General features: G+C 51.5%; 2 protein-coding genes across 2 annotated transcripts in view; both read left to right on the top strand.

Moving 5' to 3' along the window:
• LOC139605317 (uncharacterized) overlaps positions 1 to 19414 on the top strand; it is an 850331-nt gene that overhangs the window by 172158 nt on the left and 658759 nt on the right.
• Positions 14550 to 17226, top strand: LOC139605299 (olfactory receptor 14C36-like; the record flags this gene model as incomplete). Its single annotated transcript, XM_071456661.1, has 2 exons — positions 14550 to 15466; positions 17199 to 17226. Coding segments are annotated over exons 1-2 (945 nt in total), but the record flags the coding sequence as incomplete, so codon positions are not given.

Below are 19414 nucleotides of genomic sequence, written 5' to 3'. Positions count from 1 at the left end.
GCTGCTGCCAGGCACTGCTGGGACCCAGCGGGACAGGAGCGGCTGTCTCGTGTCCACGGAGCAGCCCTGACACAGCCAGGGCCATCCCGAAAGCAGACAAACGCTCCCGGCTCAGCAGAGAGGAGCAAGGAGCACTGGGCTCCTCTCAGGGGATCTCAGCTGGGCTCACTCCACCACACGCCCCCATTTTGAGGCCTGCTGACGCCCAGCTGGCAGAAATGCCCACCTTGTTCTCTCCAAGATGCACAGGGAGAGCCAATGAGCAGGACCCCTTGGGAGGCCTTTTCTGAGTGCAGGGACACACCAAGATCAGCCAAGGCTCTCCTCGCTGCCTGGTCCACACAGCCCAGCTCTGTGCTGGCCCTGGGCCACAGCAGCTCCCACCAAGCAGGAGGCAAATGCCTTTTGCCAAGAGTTGAAACACAGCAGACAGGAAAGATGTGAAAAGTGTGTGTGCAAAGGCCTTTTAATTCACAGCTCTCACAGACAGCTTTGGGGCTCATGGCTGGACAGAGATGCTCCTGCTCACCCTCTGTCCAAAGGGAGGGAACACACCCTGCTGCAGGTGCTTGGCTTGGTCTCTGCAGGTCCAGGCGGATGCCAAACCTGCTCTTCACAGCCTTCTCCCTTGTCCTGCTCCTCTGCCAAGTGCAACGGGCATCAAGGACTGAAAGGAGCACAGAGAGCCAAAGGGGGACACTCGCACCTGCCTCACTGGGAGCTCCCTGGGAAGCACTTTCCTTGAGAAGCAAGCCCCTTTCCTCCAAAGGCATTTCCCCAAATGTGTGGCTTTCCTGGGCAACACCAACACACTCTTAAGCAAAGCTGGCAAGGCTGAATGACTCCAGGTCCTTTCAGGACAGGCCCTCCAGCTCTAGCTCATATTCCCCCAAGTGTGTGTCCAGGTGGAGGTTCAGAGGTGCAGCCCCAGGCCCTCTACAAACACAAGCTGCCCGCCGCCTCTTCCCCTGCCTCAGCTCCTGCCTGTGCTCACAGCACCAAAACCAGGCTGTTCCCAGACAGAGCCCAGAGCCCTGTCCCCACAGGACGCTCTTGCCAGCACCTTCCAGGACTCTGCTGTGCACACAGCGCTTTTCATGCTCTCTCCCAACAGGCTTTGGAACACAGAGCACAACCTGGCTGGCTCTGCCACCAGCACAGCCCAAACTCAGGCGGAGGAAGAAGCAGCAGGGGTTGATTTGTGGCCATGCCCAAGAGAAACTGGAAGGGTGCCCTCCCTCTGCTCTCCCTTGGTTGGCTTTCTGACTGGCTCTGAGCCTGGAGCTGCCATTCCTCACTTGTGGGGACCAGAACCACAGCCGGGATCCCGGCACTGCCTGGCAGCGCTCCGGGCACCGGCACGGCCGCGTGTCCGAGTCTCGGGCACCGTGCTGCTGCTTCATCTGCCCTTAGGCACACCCAGAGCTCCCTGCTAAGCCCGGATGGTCTCTGGTTCTGCCCTCTTCTTCATCCTGTGCAGGGATGGAGCACTGCTGTGCTTTTAGGAAGCTATTCTTGAAAACTTCCAGCATTCCAAGCTCCTTTGACCTCCGTGGATGCTTGCCATAGAATCCCTCTCAGCTGGGTTTAGAGCATATTCAGGTTTGCTCTTCCAACATCCAGGGGCTCCAGGGTGCTCAGAAAGATCTGTAACTCCACAGTGCTGTACAACTGCGCCTTCAGCACAGGAACCTTTCCAGCCTGACCTGCCCTCATTCCTCTGTGTCTGTGCACAAAACACAGTGTGGGAGAGAACGGCAGCAGGGGCCTGTGTGTCCCAGGGCCCCGGATTTGCATCGCTCCAGCTCCACAGAGATACAGGTAAAGTGAGGAAGCCAAACTGTTTATTAATGGAAGGCGAAGCAAAGGGATGAGCTGGGAGGGAAGAAAGGGGATGGGCAGGGTCTGAGGGCTGGAGGGAGGGAGCTGTCAACAGGGAGGGAGAAGGCAGGAGCTATGGGAGCTTCCCACAGGCTCGGTTGTGCCAGTCATCAGCTGTGCCTGGATATCCAGCTGATCCCCTCTGGTCTCCAGGTGGTCTCACCTTCCAAGGGATCTCCAGGTCTTAAAGAGACACTGGTTCTTCTGAGCCAGCAGATGAAAGTTCTGCAGCTCTTCCCTCAAACATCACCTGAACAAATGTGCTTATGCAGGAGGGGCTGTTGTCTTCACTCAGGGCTCGAAGGGCTGGAAGAGAGAGGAGCAGAGCCACGGTCAGAACCTGGATGTGCAGGAATCCAAGGAGACCTTCCTGCCAGAGCCATCCCACCCAGCTCTTGCCATGGCCACAAGAGAGGAGAGACCAAGGGGATCAGCTGCAAAGTGCTGGCCATGAATCCCCCTGCCCGCATCCCTGAAATCTCTGTGTGCTCTGCCCACGCCACCCCTGGTCCACACAAGGAGCAAAGCCCACCGCAGCCGGGGCAGGGATTGCAGCTCCCTACCCAGGCATTGCAGGTCCCCCAGCCAGCCCCCGCTGACAGCCCACTGCCCTCATCACCCTCACAGAGGGCCTGGAGCTCTTCCTTCTGCCCCATCAGGAGCACCCAGGCAATCCCTGGGAACACAGGCTAACCAAACTAAGGCTGCCCTGGCTGTTATCCAGTTTGCTTTATGGCTTAATGAGGTGAGGAATTCATGGATCTTTAACTTCCTCTGGAAGGCAGGCACATGGATTCAGAGCTATCACACACTAAGTGTATGTTTTTGGGGGTTACTTTAATAATGGTTCTTACTTTGAGGAAATGACACGGGGGCAAATTTTTTCCCAGCCCTTCACCCAGCTCTTTGGGTCTGCCCCAGCAGTTTTCAAAGGGTTCAGATCCACTCTAAATGCTAATGATATCATACAGTGGCTGGGGTTGCTGATAGGCCTGTTACATTTAGCATTCAGAGATAGGGGAAGATTAACCTGGATAACCACACTGACACCTACCCCAGAGACAAGGGATGCTGCTGCCCCAGAGCCTGACCCTGCCCCACAGCCCACCTCAGAAATGAACCACCCAGGCTGGATGAGGGTTCTAATGAAAGAGATGGGCCAGGTGCTGAAGGAGTACATTTCCACAGCTGGTGAAAAGCCATCCCCCTGCCTCAAAGAGGGAGAGTCTGATGGTGCAGCAGTGGAACCCACAGATGTTACAACTGTCCAGGTTCCAGCTGAACTGCAAAGGCAGTCACAGCCAGCAGCAGTCGCCCTGGTGGAAACAAGGAGATCTAAGATGAAATCAGAGCACCCAGATGAGGATATGAAAGGAAAGCCTTCCCAACGCCCAGGAGAGGCAACAGTTGAGGTCACCACCGAGTCCCTGACATACGAAAGTCTCCGTAATCTGCACAAAGACATTGTATGAGAGGGACATGAGGCTTATACAACCTGGCTACTTTGGGTCTGGGACCTTATGGGGACAGGTGTCCAGCTGGATGGTGGTGAGGCAAGGAATTTGGGACACTTGACTCAGGACTCAGGTATGAATCTGATTTTTGTAAGGGAGCCAAGGTCCCTTTCCCTCTGGGAACAGCTTTTAATGAGTGTCAGAGAGAGGTTTGTCCACAGGGAGAGAATGCAGGACCAGCACCATAGAATGCACTGGAAGATTCTTGAGGAAGGGATCCAACAGCTGAGAGAAGTGGCAGTATTGGAGGTACTCTTTGGGAGGGATGGACAGCATGATATTGACCCAGACAAGGTCAGGTGCACAGGGCAAATGTTGTGGAGTCTGGCAAATCTGGGGCCAGCTCAATACACCACCTTTATTGCAATGATTATTGCCAATAACAAACGAGATTCAGTGGGTTCTGTTGCCAACAAGCTTAGAAATTATGAGAGTGTGATCAATGGCCCAATGCAGGCTCATGTCTCTGTTGTGGTCCAAGAACTCAGAGAGGAGATGAGGGAGATTAGGGAGGAGGTGAGGAGGAACAGTTCCCACATTGCACCAGTGCGAGTCACAGGCCCCAGAGTCAGAGCCCAACGTTCCCCAGCTACAGAGAGAGGGTATAGCCCACGGGCTGACCCGTGGTTCTTTCTGTGTGACCATGGGGCAGACATGGGAAGGTGGGATGGAAAACCCACTTCTGTCCTGGCAGCACGGGTGCATCAGCTCAAGGAGGGAAACACTAATCGAGGGAATTCCAGTAAAGTGAAGGTAGCCCCAACCTCCCATGACTGAGCTGCTGAGTATGATCCGTCAGATCCCCTGGAAGGTACCTTGACCATGTATGCCCAGGGTTAGAGGGGCCCTGCCTCTAGCCAGGGAGAGGCACGGGAAAAATGGATTTTCTGGACGGTGTGGATCCGATGGCCTGGCACATCAGAGCCACAAAAATACGATGCCTTAGTTGATACTGGTGCGCAGTGTACCCTGATACCATCGGGACATGTGGGGGCAGAACCTGTTTCCATTGCTGGGGTGACGGGGGGATCACAGCAATTGACCCTGTTGGGAGCCCAGGTGAGCCTGACTGGGAAGGAGTGGCAGAAACATCCTATTGTGACTGGCCCAGAGGCCCCGTGTATTCTGGGCATAGATTTCCTCCAGAATGGCTGTTACAAAGACCCAAAGGGACTCAGATGGGCTTTTGGCATAGCTGCTCTAGAGGCTGAGAACATCAAGCAGTTAAACACCTTGCCTGGACTATCAGAAAACCCATCTGCAGTAGCTCTCCTGAAGGTGGAAGAGCAACGAGTGCCGATTGCCACCTCGACAGTGCACCGCTGGCAATATTGAACAAATTGAGATGCCGTGATCCTCATCCACAAATGATCCGTGAGCTGGAGAGCCAAGGGGTGGTCAGCAAAACCCACTCACCCTTCAACAGCCCCATCTGGCCTGTGCACAAGTCTGACAGAGAATGGAGTTTGACTGTGGACTATCATGCCTTGAATGAAGTGACTCCACCACTGAGCGCTGCTGTGCCGGACATGCTGGAACTCCAGTACGAGCTGGAGTCCAAGGCAGCAAAGTCCTTTGCCACTATAGACATTGCTAACGTGTTTGTCTCCATTCCTCTGGCAGCAGAATGCAGGCCTCAGTTTGCTTTCACCTGGAGGGCTGTGCAGTACACCTGGAACCAACTGACCCAGGGGTGGAAGTACAGCCCCACCATCTGCCATGGACTGATCCAGACTGCACTGGAAAAGGGTGAGGCTCCAGAGCACTTGCAGTACATTGATGACATCATTGTGTGGGGGAAAACGGCAATGGAAGTATTTGAGAAAGGAGAGAAAATCATCCAAATCCTCCTGGGAGCTGGTTTCGCCATTAAAAAGAGCAAAGTAAAGGGACCAGCTCATGAGATCCAGTTTCTAGGAGTAAAGTGGCAAGATGGACGGCATCAGATTCCCACCGATGTCATCAACAAGATCACAGCAATGTCTCCACCAACTAGCAAGAAGGAAACACAAGCTTTCCTGGGAGCCATAGGCTTTTGGAGGATGCACATTCCCAAATACGGTCAGATCGTGAGGCCTCTTTACCTGATCACCGGCAAGAAGAATGATTTCCACTGGGGCCCTGAGCAGCAACAAGCCTTTGCCCAGATCAAGCAGGAGATCCCTCATGTGGTTGCCCTTGGCCCAGTCAGGACAGGACCAGATGTTAAGAACGTGCTCTATTCTGCAGCCGGGAACCATGGCTTGTCCTGGAGCCTTTGGCAGAAGGTGCCTGGGGAGACTCGGGGTTGACCACTGGGATTTTGGAGTCGAAGCTACAGAGGCTCTGAAGCCAACTACACTCCCACAGAGAAGGAAATCTTGGCTGCCTATGAAGGAGTCCAAGCTGCCTCAGAGGTGATTGGTACAGAAGCACAACTCCTCCTGGCACCCCGACTACCGGTGCTGTGGTGGATGTTTAAAGGAAAGGTTCCCACCACCCACCATGCCACCAGTCCCACATGGAGCAAGTGGATTGCTCTTATCACACAGCGCGCCCATATAGGTAAACTGAATCGCCCTGGGATTTTGGAGGTAATTACAAATTGGCCCGAAGGTGAGAATTTTGGTGTCACAGATGAAGAACAAGAACCAATGACGGGCTGAAGAGGCTCCTCCATATAATCAACTGCCCCCAGAGGAAACACGCTCTGCTCTTTTCACTGACGGTTCCTGTCGCATCGTAGGGATGAACCGGAAGTGGAAAGCAGCCGTATGGAGCCCCACACGACAGGTCGCAGAGGCCACTGAAGGAGAAGGTGGATCAAGTCAACTTGCAGAACTCAAAGCCGTTCAACTGGCGCTGGACATCACAGAAAGAGAGAAGTGGCCAAAGCTCTACCTTTACACTGATTCATGGATGGTAGCCAATGCTCTGTGGGGATGGCTGGAGAGGTGGAAAGAGGCCAACTGGCAGCATAGGGGAAAACCAGCTTGGGCTGCTGATGAATGGAAAGACATTGCCACTGAGTTGGAGAAGCTGCCTGTGAATGTCCGCCATGTAGATGCCCATGTCCCCAAGATTCGGGCTAATGAGGAACCCTGAAACAACGAGCAGGTAGATCTGGCAGCAAAAATAGAGGTGTCAAAGATAGACTTAGATTGGCAACAAAAGGGGGAGTTGTTCCTAGCTCGATAGGCCCATGATGGCTCAGGCTGTCAGGGCAGAGATGCCACCTATAAGTGGGCAAGAGACCGAGGGGTGGATCTAACCATAGACAGAATTTCTCAGGTTATCCATGACTGTGAGACGTGTGCTGCCATCAAGCAGGCCAAGCGAGTGAAGCCCCTATGGTATGGTGGGCAGTGGTCCAAGTACAAGTATGGGGAGGCCTGGCAGATTGACTCCATCACACTGCCCCAGACACGCCAGGGCAAGCGCTGCGTGCTGACCATGGTGGAAGCCACCACTGGATGGTTGGAAACCTACCCTGTGCCTCATGCTGTGGCCCGGAACACCATCCTGGGCCTGGAAAAGCAAATCCTGTGGAGACATGGATCCCCTGAGAGAACTGAGTCAGACAATGGGACTCATTTCAAGAACAGACTCATCAACACCTGGGCTAAGGAACATGGTATTGAGTGGGTGTACCATATCCCCTACCATGCACCAGCTGCAGAGAAAGTAGAGAGGTACAATGGACTACTAAAAAGCCAGTAGAAAGCCTTGAGTGGGAGAATCTTTCAAAAATTGGGAGCAGCATTTAGCAAAGGTCATCTGGTTAGTTAACAGCCAAGGTTCCAGCAACCGAGCAGGTCCTGCCCAGTCTGAGTCCTTGAATATAATAGATGGAGGTAAAATTCCAGTGGAACATGTCAGAGGTTTGTTAGGGAAGACAGTTTGGATCAATTCTGCCTTGAGTACAGACAAACTCATTTGTGGGGTTGTTTTTGCTCAGGAACCAGGTTGCACATGGTGGATAATGCAAAGAGATGGAAGAACACCATGTGTACCTCAGGGAGATCTGATTGTGGGGTGAGACCTATGTGTAAATATCACTGTTTGCTGAATGTTACTACCATTGTCTGTGTATAGCTGTATATTGGATGTATAATGTATGTGTTTGTAGAGTTAGAATATATATTAGTTTTAATAGTAAGCAGACGATATGTGGATAAGGGGTGTCCTGGGTTGACTATATGATGCTTTTATCCCCAATCGTCTTGCTCTGTTTATGCTGAATAATAAGTTTTGCACCTTTAAGACTTGTTCCAGAGAGTGAAGGGGGGAGAGAAGAAGCGTGCAGTTTGTTTTCAGGCACTGCACTCACTCCTACACATTCCTGCTCCTGGAGTGTGTTGTCTGCAGATGGACAGACAGCGGGACAGAGCTCTCCTTTGCTTCAGTTAGTTTTAGCTCACTGAGGCAAAGAAGTTCCCTGGACTGTATTTTTTTCCCCTTTTCTTTGGACCTGTTTAAGCCTGCTCTGGAATAAACACCCAGAACACCACTGGCACCCCCCACCTGTGGCCACCGGGTCGGGCCTGGGCCATGGCATCTCCAGGGTCGGAGGGACTGATAAGAGACTGAGTCAGCCAAGCTGCAGCCCAGGGTGTCGCAGACATCTTTCATGAAAAATCCTTTCTTAGGATTTTTCCTTGTGACAAGCTGCAGTTTCAGTAACCAAAGTAAACAATGGTTATCTGCTGCTGTGGAATGCAACAGGTGATTGGTCTCCTGTGGGGTGTTTGGATTTCTTGACCACTCATGGCAGAGCTGGCTCTTGCTCTGAGACACAGATCTTTGTTATTCATTCTTTTCTATTCTTAGCTTAGCTAGCTGCTGAAGAAACCTTTTCTTTTCAATTGCTTTTTAGTATAGTCTAATGTAACCTATATCATAAAAGAATAAATCAAGCCTTCTGATCATGGAGTCAACATTCTCGTCTCTTCTTCATCCTGAAAACCCTTGTGACCACAGTCACACAGGGAGGGGACTTTTCTGAGTCTGTCAGAAAAGTTTGTCTCCTCTCTTTTGGAGCAGCAAGTTCTATTGTTTAATAAACAGTTTTTTTCCACTTTTCTCCAAGGAGATAGTTTCTCCTGGACCGGTTGGGGGGAGGGGCTGATTGAATCTGCTTTCCTAGAGGAGCCCCTTTGGGGGTTCTCTCCCAAATTTGCCCTGAACCAGGACAAAGGGGTAGCACATGGAGTGTTAGCCCATGACTGGGGAGGATCCAGGAACCCAGTGGCCTATTTATCAAAACTGTCAGCCGGGGGTGGCCAACCTGCGTTCAGGCTGTGGCAGTGACTGCCCTACTCATTAGCAGAAAGCAAAACATTAATGTTTGGGAGAAAACTGAAAGTATACACCCCTCACTCAGTTAGAAGTATCCTAAGCCAAAAGGCTGAGAAATTACTCAGTGATTCCTAAGTGCTAACGTACGAAACCATCTTAATAAATAGTGATTTAGAGCTAATTGTGAGTAACCAACTCAACCCTGCCCAGTTTTTGTATGGAGAACCAAGTGAGGAACTAATACATAATTGCCTAGAGATTATAAACTATCAAACTAAAGGAAGAGAGGACCTAACAGATCAACCACTCCAAGGTGGAAAATGACTGAACATCGATGGATCTTCACGGGTAATAAAAGGGCACAGGGTATCAGGGTACGCTATAGTGCATGAAGGGTTGGTGGCCATAGAAAAGAGAAAGTTACCTTCCAACTGGTCAGCCCAAGCGTGTGATCTATATGCCCTAGAATGAGCTCTGGAAATATTAGCATGGAAACGGAGAGCAATATATACAGGACTCAAAATACACTTTTGGAATAGTGCATACCTTTGGAAAAATTTGGGAAGAGAGGGGGCTTTTAAATTCAAAGGGAAAGGGACTGATTGATGAAAAAATTGTATTAGAAGAGTTAGAAACCTTACAATTACCAGAGGAAGTAGTGGTGGTATATGTTGAAGGACATCAAAAAGGGAGCAAGGGAACAATTTCACTGATTTAGAAGCCAAAAATGCAACTGAATCAGAGACAGAAAAACTAATAATAGTATCAACCCCCATGAGAGAAATGCAAAAAGTCCCTGTATTCAGTGGGACAGAAGAGGAAGAACTCCTTAAAATAGGAGCCAAGAAAGACAACAAAGGGAAATGAGCAGATGGAAGGAAATAATAATAAACCCCTTGCCAGGAAAATGCTAGAAGGCATACATGGAACAACACATTGAGGTACACAAGCGCTGAGTGATCAATATCTAAGGGGCTGGGGATGCACAGGAATTTTCAGAATAGCTAAGCAGGTAACTGAACAGGGTGTGATATGTCAACAAGTGAATGAGAAAATGATGAGGAAAACACTCAGAGGAGGGCGAGAACTGGCCTTAAGGCCCTTCCAAAACATCCAAGTAGACTTTACTGAGCTTCCCCAGGTACAACAGTGGAAGTTTTGCCAGTGATAGCAGATTACGTGACTCACTGGGGAGAGGTGGTACCCACTGTGAAAGCCAATGCCAGTGTTGTGAGTAAAACACTTCTAAAATCAATCATTCCCTGATATGGGATGGCAAACAGGATTGATTCAGACTGCGGAACTCATTTCACATTGAAGATATTGCAGAAAATTGTTCAGGCCCTGGGAGTAAAATTGGAATTACACACTCCGTGGCATCCACAGAGTTCCGGTCAGGTTGAGAGGATGAATCAAACTCTTAAAAGAGCTCTAGTTAAGGTAATGATTGAAACCCAAATGTCATGGATAAAATGTCTCCCTTTGGCCTTATTAAGAACTAGAACCCAACCCCAGTCAGATCTGGGGGTGTCACCTATGAAATGATGTTTGGGTTTCCCTTCCTGACCTCACCCCAGAAGGCTGCCACCCATGAGGAAGGGGAAGCCAATGCCAAGAAATAAGTGATGTCTATAGCACAAACCTTAGAAGGGCTAAGACATAAAGGGGCAGTTCCTCAAACTACCACCCTGGATTTCAGAATCCATAATATAAATCCTGGGGATTGGGTGATGATTAAGCCATGGAGAGATCAGCCTCTAACTCCTCAGTGGGAAGGTCCCTTTCAGGCACTGCTCACCACCGAATCGGCCGTGCGAGCTGCAGAGCGGGGATGGACTCATGGCAACAGAGTCAAAGGCCCAGGAGAAGAACCCAAAGAGTGGACAGTAACATCCAGGCTGGGTGAAACAAGATTGACTCTCAAGCAGAGACTGAAAGACAACCAGGAAAACACCAAGATGCCCAAAAAGCAGAGTCAAGCTTCCACCAGCCAGCTCGAGAACTGCCTTCCTGTTTTCATGGGTGAGAATTACCAGCAGCTGTTGAGGGGAAGTACACAAGGGACTGTAAAAGGCAGTGGGACAGCTTCTTTAAGAAAATAGGACAAAGGAAGGAGGGCAAGGCCGGGTTGGCCCCTTTGTCTGCTACCAAGAAGGCTCCATAGCCCTGCTGTGGATAGCAACCCTGTAGGCATGGTAAAGTAGGGACAAAAGGCCATTCCAGACCTCTGTAATTCCTCAGTTGTCTTTTAATACAACAGGCACTGGAGGGCAGGACCAAGTTGGCCTCTGTACTCACCCCTAAGATACACCAACTATGGGTAGCAGCCACAGAGGCACGGTAGATGGGAGTCAAAGCCACACTGGACCTCTGGGATGCCCTTTGTCCATTCCAAATAAGTGTGTCTAAGGAAAACCTGAGATTTTTTTTCTCCTGTTCCCACTGTCCTTGCCCACATCAACAGATGCTGGTATGACTCATTCAAAAGAGAGAGAAACTTTTTTACTTAATTGTTTGAGAAAAATGACTTACAGAAAAAGAAAAGGGGGGTTTGTTATAGATGAGTAATCCTAGGGTTGACTCTCACAATTAAGGGGTGAATATTAAATATATGTTAAGAGAAGTTTTGTAGATGTACAGTTATCCTTCCCCTCCCCCTTGCATTGCTATCACAGGATGGCCTCAGTAGTTGGGGCATTTGGGAGGGTTGGCTTGTTCCTATGGCAGCACCTGACCTCCAAACAAGGTGTGAGACAGTGATCTCCAGCACTGGACAGTGAAGAAGGAGTTAATTGACAAGACTTTGGGAGGGGCTGGAGGTATAAAAGACAAAGCATCCATTTTGTAGATGAGCACATGGTGACTGAATCCTTTGCTCCCAGGGCTGTATTCTTTTCTTTATTCAGTCTTCTGTTGAATTTTGATAAAGTCTTAATAAACCATTTAAATTTTTGAAGGTAAAAATCATTTCTCACATGAGGTTGGGAAATGTGGGGCAAGGTTGTCCTCACTGGGTCAGACCTCAAGGTACAACTTCACTGACCTGGCCAGACCTCCTTAGGAGAAACCCTGGATCAATATCAATCACAGAATGCTGCAATCACCTCTTCTCTAAAGAGAACAGCATAAAATACACTCTTTAAAATAGGATTACATGTTTCTTAGAAGCTCATTGAAATATTTCTCCATAACTGTAAAAGGAAACCATCCTGCTGAACTGGACTAGACCACAGGGAAATCAAGGCAGAGCCATGGTTTGTCAAAAGATGCTTCATCCTAATAAGCCCCGTGGTGCATTTGGAGCTAAACCCTGGAACCTCAGGGCCTGAGAGGAGATTGCAAAAACCTTTGCAGGAGTCAAAGTCAGAAGAAAACCCAAAAGTGTCTCAAAGCATGAAGGACCTCATCCTGCTGAGGTCCATCTCCAACACAGGGTACCTCATGGACTCCATGGAGGAGAGAACTGGAGGCCAGGATGGCACAAAATCCTCTCAGAGACTCAGTGTGGAAAGGAAAATCCAAACTACCTTAGAAAACTTGAGTATCCCAAAGCATTAATGAGCCCCACTAAGTGTCAATGCAAAGCCCTCAAGGGACTCATTAAAGTAGATAATTGGGGCCATGGTGCACAAACCTCTCACAGAGTCTGTATCAAAAGGGAAACACCAAGTACCTTAAAATAACTGAAGTACTTGAAAGCATTAATGAGCCCCACTGACTGTTGTTACTAACAAAGCCTGTCCAGGGATTAATTAAAGCAGATAATTGGAGGCCATGATTGCACAAACCTCTCAGAGACTCCAAGGCAAAAGCCAAACCCCAAGTCCTTTGAAAAAGCTGCAGTCCCTGCAGGGAGCATGAAGGAGCCCCCAGGGCCATTGCTGAGCAAGGCTCCCCAGGGACTCCTTGCAGCAGATCCTTGAGGCCACTGGGATGTGGGCTAGGGGGGGATGCTGAGGGCAGCACAAGGGGCTGACAGTGCCCAGCCTGGCTGGGGCTGTGCCAGGAGGCCCCAGGGCCTCAGCACAAGGTGTCTCCTCCCAGCCCTTGCTGGCACAGACCCTGCTGTGCCCCAGGGCACCAAGACTTGGCTTCTCTTTGTCCCCACCTGTCATCACTGCCTGCAGTTCTCTGCTCTGCCTGGGGCCTGGGGACACTTGCTCAGTCGTGTCCCTCACTGGGAGCCATTAAAAGTCCAAGAAACTTTGGAGTTGGATTCTGCCTTGGAGTTCTGGACAGGTTTCTTCAGCTCCCTCTCAGGGACTGATGTTCAGGGCCTGAGCACAAAGCCCCAGAGGCTGATTAAAGTCCTTGGGCTGTGTCTGTGCTGCTGAGCTGGGCTGGGCTCCTGGCCCAGAGGCAGCTCCTGGTCACCAAGAAGAGCTTCAAAAGCACATTTCTCTGGATGAGCAGCTCTTGTGCCAGCCCAGCAGGGCTGGGGCACTGCCTGCAGCCAGCCCGGGCACAGCCCAGAGGCACAGAGAGCTTCAATCAGTCAGGGCTGGGAAGGGGCTGAGAAGTGCCTGGGGCACAATCACTGCCAGCCCTTGGCACAGGAACCTCTGGCTGCAGGACAATGCAGCTGCAGCTCCTGGAGCCATCTCCTCAAGCTGGAACATGCCAATGCCTGCAGAGCCTGTGAGTACATTCTCTGCTTGTCTCTTGTGCAGAGCAGCCAGGGGTGCCCAGGGCTGTCCTGCAGAGCAGGGTCCTGCAGCCCAGGGCACTGTGCTGGGGCAGGGACTCTGCTGCCTGCCAGGGACAGCTCTCAGCCAGCCCTAGCAGCTGCTCCCAGCACTGGGGGACAAGATCTGGGTGGCAGGAGACAGCTGGTGAGGCTTGGGAGTGTTCTCCTTGTGTGGGGAGGATGCTGCATTGTTCAGGACTGATCCCAGCATGGCATTAAACTGCAGAACATTTCCAAGTAAGTTATACAGGGACCACAGCAATGCAGGGACTGGATGAAGGGGGAAATCATTATTTTTAAATCTATTTTTCTGGGTTGTCTTGATAGGAAATTGCACATAGATATTTATCTCTCAGTTCAGGTTTAAAAAAAACCAATCCTCTCAGATGTTTATAAACCAGGCAGTTACAGAAATCAGCACAGAGCCTCTTAGAGGCAGAATCAGTGCTGCTTTTCCAGCCTCCTCAGGGTTGCTCTGGTTAGTGTTCAAAAACACATAATCACATAGGCGATTATATGTGGTGCTTTTTATTCAAGAGCTCTGGGAATCAGGGTAGTTTCCACCCAAATCTGATTCCAACCATACATTCGAGGTGAAGGTGTTTTATACACTATCATTACTTAACTTTCACGTTAATTATTAAACTTTTATTCATCTATTGTATACACAGATTTCAGCTAAACATAGCTCCCTTTAAATTTCCAACATAATTTCCCATAATTCTTCCTTTGGTTATATAATAATTATATTTAATTACTAAACAATCATCACATCTAACAATTATATCTTTTATCATACTGCTTACGCAGGTGCAGTGATCTGAGAAAACACAAAGCCTAATATTTTCAAAGACTATTTTTAACATTTTCCAGGGCTCCACTATCACTCTGAAGTTGCCATCAGAGCCTGCAGAGCCAGAGCTGCCCCTGGGCAGTGCCTGAGCTGGGAGGGCTCTGCAGGGCAGAGCTGAGCCCCCAGGGCTGGGCTGGGCTCTGGCAGCACTGCCAGGGCCCAGCCCTGGGCACAGGCAAGCAGCTGCTGGCAGGGACAGCTCCAGGCAGCAGAGCCCTGGGCAGGCAGTGGGGGGAAAGTGCCCCCAGGCTGTGCTGGGAAATTTCAAGTCCTTTCCAAACCCAACTATTCCATGATTACTTTTCTTACAGATCCCCAAGCCAAGACACCATAGGAAATGTCCAACAGCAGCTCCATCAGGCACTTCCTCCTGCTGGCATTGGCAGACACACGGCAGCTGCAGCTCCTGCACTTCTGCCTCTGGCTGGGCATCTCCCTGGCTGCCCTCCTGGGCAACGGCCTCATCATCAGCACCGTAGCCTGCGGCCACCACCTGCACACGCCCATGTTCTTCTTCCTGCTCAACCTGGCCCTCAGCGACCTGGGCTCCATCTGCACCACTGTCCCCAAAGCCATGCACAATTCCCTCTGGGACACCAGCAACATCTCCTACACTGGATGTGCTGCACAGCTCTTTTTTTTTGCCTTTTTCATCTCAGCAGAGTATTTCCTCCTGACCCTCATGTGCTACGACCGCTACGTGTCCATCTGCAAACCCCTGCACTACGGGACCCTCCTGGGCAGCAGAGCTTGTGCCCACATGGCAGCAGCTGCCTGGGCCAGTGCCTTTCTCAATGCTCTCATGCACACAGCCAATACATTTTCCCTGCCCCTTTGCAAGGGCAATGCCCTGAGCCAGTTCTTCTGTGAAATCCCACAGATCCTCAAGCTCTCCTGCTCCGACTCAAACCTCAGGAAATTGGGACTTCTTGTGTTTTCCATCTGCTTAGCACTTGGCTGTTTTGTGTTCATTGTTTTCTCCTATGTGCAGATCTTCAGGGCTGTGCTGAGGATCCCCTCTGAGCAGGGACGGCACAAAGCCTTTTCCACCTGCCTCCCTCACCTGGCTGTGGTCTCCCTGTTTCTCAGCACTGCCACATTTTCCGACTTGAAGCCCCCCTCCATCTCATCCCCATCCCTGGATCTGTCCCTGTCAGTTCTGTACTCGGTGGTGCCTCCAGCCCTGAACCCCCTCATCTACAGCCTGAGGAACCAGGAGCTCAAGGCTGCAGTGCAGAGACTGATGACTGGTTGGTTTCAGAAACATTAAACTGTTGGCCATTTTCTACAAATCACTTGTAATAAAAATCATCTTTGATATTTCTTGTTGTTCTCATTTCGGGGGTTCTGTTTCTTTGTTTTACTTTTTCCGTATTATCTACAAATAAATTTCATTGTTTGTGCCATTTCTCATTTTGTTACTCTCCACCTTCCCTGTGCCCACAGACTGTGGCAATGATGGGCTGCGCTCTCGGTGGCTTTAAAGGAACTGAAGGATGTCCCAGCAGAGTTTTCTGCAGAGATGCCCTTCTGTTGCCTTCTCTGGAGCTGCAGCAGCAATGTCTGTGTGCAGAGCTGGGGCAGATCAGTGCTGGCCCAGCAGCTGTGCCCAGCAGCAGCAGCAGCAGCACTTGGTGTTGCCAGTGCTGCTGCCGTGGCCCTGCCCCACTGCCCTGGTGGCCCTGGTGTTGCTGCAGGGCCTGAGTGCTCTCGGGGCCGGGCACAGCCCTGGGGGTGGCAGTGCTGGGGCTGCAGCAGGGACAGGCCATGGGCACTGCTGGGGTAGCGCTGGCGCCTCAGGCCAGGCCCTGGGGGCTCCAGGCTCCTTGCCCAGGCTCTCTCAAGAACACGGCCAGGCCAATGCTCAGCACAGAAACCCCCGTGAGCAGCCCCAGGCTGGCCGTGGGCAGGCTGGGGGCAAACAGCATGGCTGGGGCTCTGCAAGGGCCCTGGGGCAGACGGGAAGGAGCAGCAGAGCAGGGGCTGATCCATCCCCAGTGCGCTGCACAGCCCAGGGCAGCGTCCCAGAGCCTCCTCATGCAGCTGCCAACAACATCCCCCCTCTGCAGCCCTGGCCTCTCCCCCAGCTCACACAGGTGCCCCATCCTTGCAGGCACAGACACGGCAGCACTGGCTCAGCAGCCCCTGTTTGCATTGCACACAGCAGGGGGAGCACCCCCATGCTGTTGCTGTGGGGACATGAACCTGAGGGAGCACAAATGCCATCAGCCCCTGGGGCCAGCAAGGGCTGGGGGACACCAGGGAAACCACTCAGCTTTGTCCTGGCCTCTGCACTCAGCCAGAAAGTTTGTTCCCATCAGCTGGGAGTGTCCTGTGCCACTGCAGACGCTGTTGCTCAGAGCCAGGGCTTCCTGGCAGCCACCCCCAAACTGCCCTGAGCATTTCCTTTGCTTCACCTTTGCCTTCTTTACTCTTCTCTGGTTCAGATTTCTTCCTCTTGCCCATCCCTGTTCCCTCCCCTGCAAACAGCCCATGTCTTCCCTGCTCCTGCTGGCCACACCATTCTTGATCCAGTCCAGGAGCCATTGGCCTTCTTGGCCACCTGGGCACACTGCTGCCTCATGTCCAGCCTGCTGTCCATCAGTCCCTGCAGGTCCCTTTCTGCCTGGCTGCTCTCCAGCCACTCTGTCCCCAGCCTGTAGTGCTGCAGGGGTTGTTGTGGCCAAAGTGCAGGACCCGGCACTTGGACTTGTTAAACCTCACCTTGTTGGATTTGGGCCCTGGATCCAGCCTGTCCAGGGCCCTGTGCAGAGCCCTCCTACCCTCCAGCAGATCCACACTCACAGCCAGCTTGGTGTCATCTGCAAATTTGCTGCTGCTGATGGACTCAATTCCCTCATCCAGATCATCAATGCAGTTATTGAAATCCACGCTGGCTGGCTCTGATCCCTGGGCCATCCTGTGGGTGCCCTGTGATGGCACTCAAGGTGATCTGTTCCATAACCTTGCCGGGCACCCAGGTCAGGCTGACAGGCCTGGAGTTCCCCAGCTCCTCCTTCCAGCCCTTCCTGGGGATGGGCTCACACTGGCACCTCCAGTGCTCTGGGCCCTCCCTGCTGAGCCAGGACTGATGGTAAATGATGGAGAGCAGCTTGGGGAGCTCATCCATAGCTCCCTCATCCCCCTGGGATGGATCCCATCCGATCCCATACACCTGTGAGCATCTGAGTGGCTCAGCAGGTCAGCAGCTGCTTCCTCCTGGAGTCCAGGGGGCTGTTCTGCTCCCTGTGCCCATCTACCAGCTCAGGAGAACATTTGTCCTGAGGAAAACCTGTCCTAATACTGAAAAAATATACTTGAGACAAACAAGGTGTTAAGTAGCTCAGCCTTTTCCTCATCTTTAGTTACTCTATTCTCTACTGCATCCAATAAATAGTAGAGGTTCTTCTTCTCCCTTTTGATATTTTTTTTTATAAAAACCTTTTTCTTACAGAAGCTGCCAGGTTAAGTTCTAATTGAGCTTTCACATCTCAAATTTTCTTTCTGAATAACCCATCGAAATCCTTAAATGCTTCCAGACTTGCCAGTCCTTTTATCCCCTGAGTTCCCACAAAAGCTCCATGGGCAGCCAGGCCAGTCATTGTCCTTACCAGCTCATCTTTTGCCACACTGGGACAGGCTGCTCCTTCCCCCTTAAATTACCTTCTTGAAATGTGTGTCCTTTCTGGACCCCTTTGTTTTTAAGGAGTATTTCCCTTAAAATAAATCAGTACCTGATTTGATTCTCCCCAAATCAGCATCCTCAATAGGCCAAAGTCTGCCCTTCCTAATTCCAGTGTAGAAGTTTTGTTGCTGCCCCTCCTTCTTTCACAGAACACTGAAAACTTGATTATTTCATGGTCACTGTGCCCCAGGCAGCCTCTGAGCCCCACATCTGCCCCCAGCCCTTCTCTGTTTGTGAACAGCAGCAGACAGAGCTTTCCTTGGCAGTGGGAGTGTCACCAAAAATTCAGTAAAACAGAAAACTCTTTTTGACCCCAGTGTAGCACTAAGAAGCAGCATTCTTTATTCAGCTGGATGCACGGGGGAGAGCTCCTCCCAAAGCCATGCAGGCTGAGTACAGGAAAGTTTCTGTTTATTTTCTGTATTTTGCTCACATATTCATTGATTGTCCTGGACTAAACACACATATGATAATCATTTCCCCAAAATCATTAACATATTTCCCCTCCCCTTTACCCATGTGTTCTTCTGTCCTGGGGGTCTCTCTGGTGGTCCCTGGTGGTCGTGGACCCCAATGTTCCAGTGGGCCTGGCTGAGCTGGCAGGACCCTGAGGCTGCTGAACTTCCAGTTCCCCTTCTCACACAATGGGCCTTGTGTGGTTTCCATAGGCCTGGGGATGTGGAGAACAAGCTCCAGGTGTGAGCTCACCTGGTGGAGACAATTGATCATCTGGTAACATGAGGTCACAGAGTGGGCTATGACATCAGAGAGTGGGGTATGTGAGGTCATGGAGAAGCTGTGACATCATAGGCCATATCTGTGACACCACATGTCAGAATTCTGACACCATAGAGCAGATGATGACATCACTGAGTTGGCTGTGACATCAGAGACCAGCTGTGTGACATTACAGAAGGGGCTGTGAGCTCACAGAGCAGGCTGTGCCATCCCAGAGGGGCTGTGTGCCATCCCAGCAGGGCTGTGTCAGGTCACTGGGTTGGTCACTCGGCCCCAGCTCCCCCTCACAGTTTCTCCCAACAAGTCCAATGCTGTCCATGCCCAGCGGGGTCCCTGTCCCCCGGGATCCCCCCGGCCCACCTGGAGCCACAGCCTCCACCAAAGGATGTTCCACAGGATCCACCCCAGAGCCTGACATGGGGACAAGGGGCCAGGGCTATGTCACCAGGACATCAAGGACGGGGATTATCCTGGTCACTGTGGCCTGGGTTGGGTTGCCCAGGGCAGGAAAGATGTCTGGCAGCTGGAGCAGGGTCTGGGAAGGGCCTCCAAGGTGGGGCTGGAGCTCTTGGGCTGTGAGCAGAGGCTGAGGGAGCTGGGCTTGTCCAGCCCAGAGCAGGGAAGGCTGAGGAGCTCCTCATCCCAGCCTGGCAGTGCCAGCGAGGAGGGGATGGAGAACACAGAGCCAGGCTCTTCACCGGGGGCCTGGTGGGAGACAAAAGCCAATGGGTGGAAGGGGAAAGAGGGGAGATCAGCCAGGACAGGAGATGAAATGAGTC

This window comes from Agelaius tricolor, unplaced genomic scaffold (assembly GCF_023055355.1).
Source record: "Agelaius tricolor isolate 1412-34295 unplaced genomic scaffold, bAgeTri1.0.p SCAF_64, whole genome shotgun sequence".
Taxonomy (NCBI): Eukaryota; Metazoa; Chordata; class Aves; order Passeriformes; family Icteridae; genus Agelaius; species Agelaius tricolor.
The sequence above is the reverse complement of the archived record's forward strand: the minus strand, read 5'-3'. Positions and strand labels throughout refer to the sequence as shown.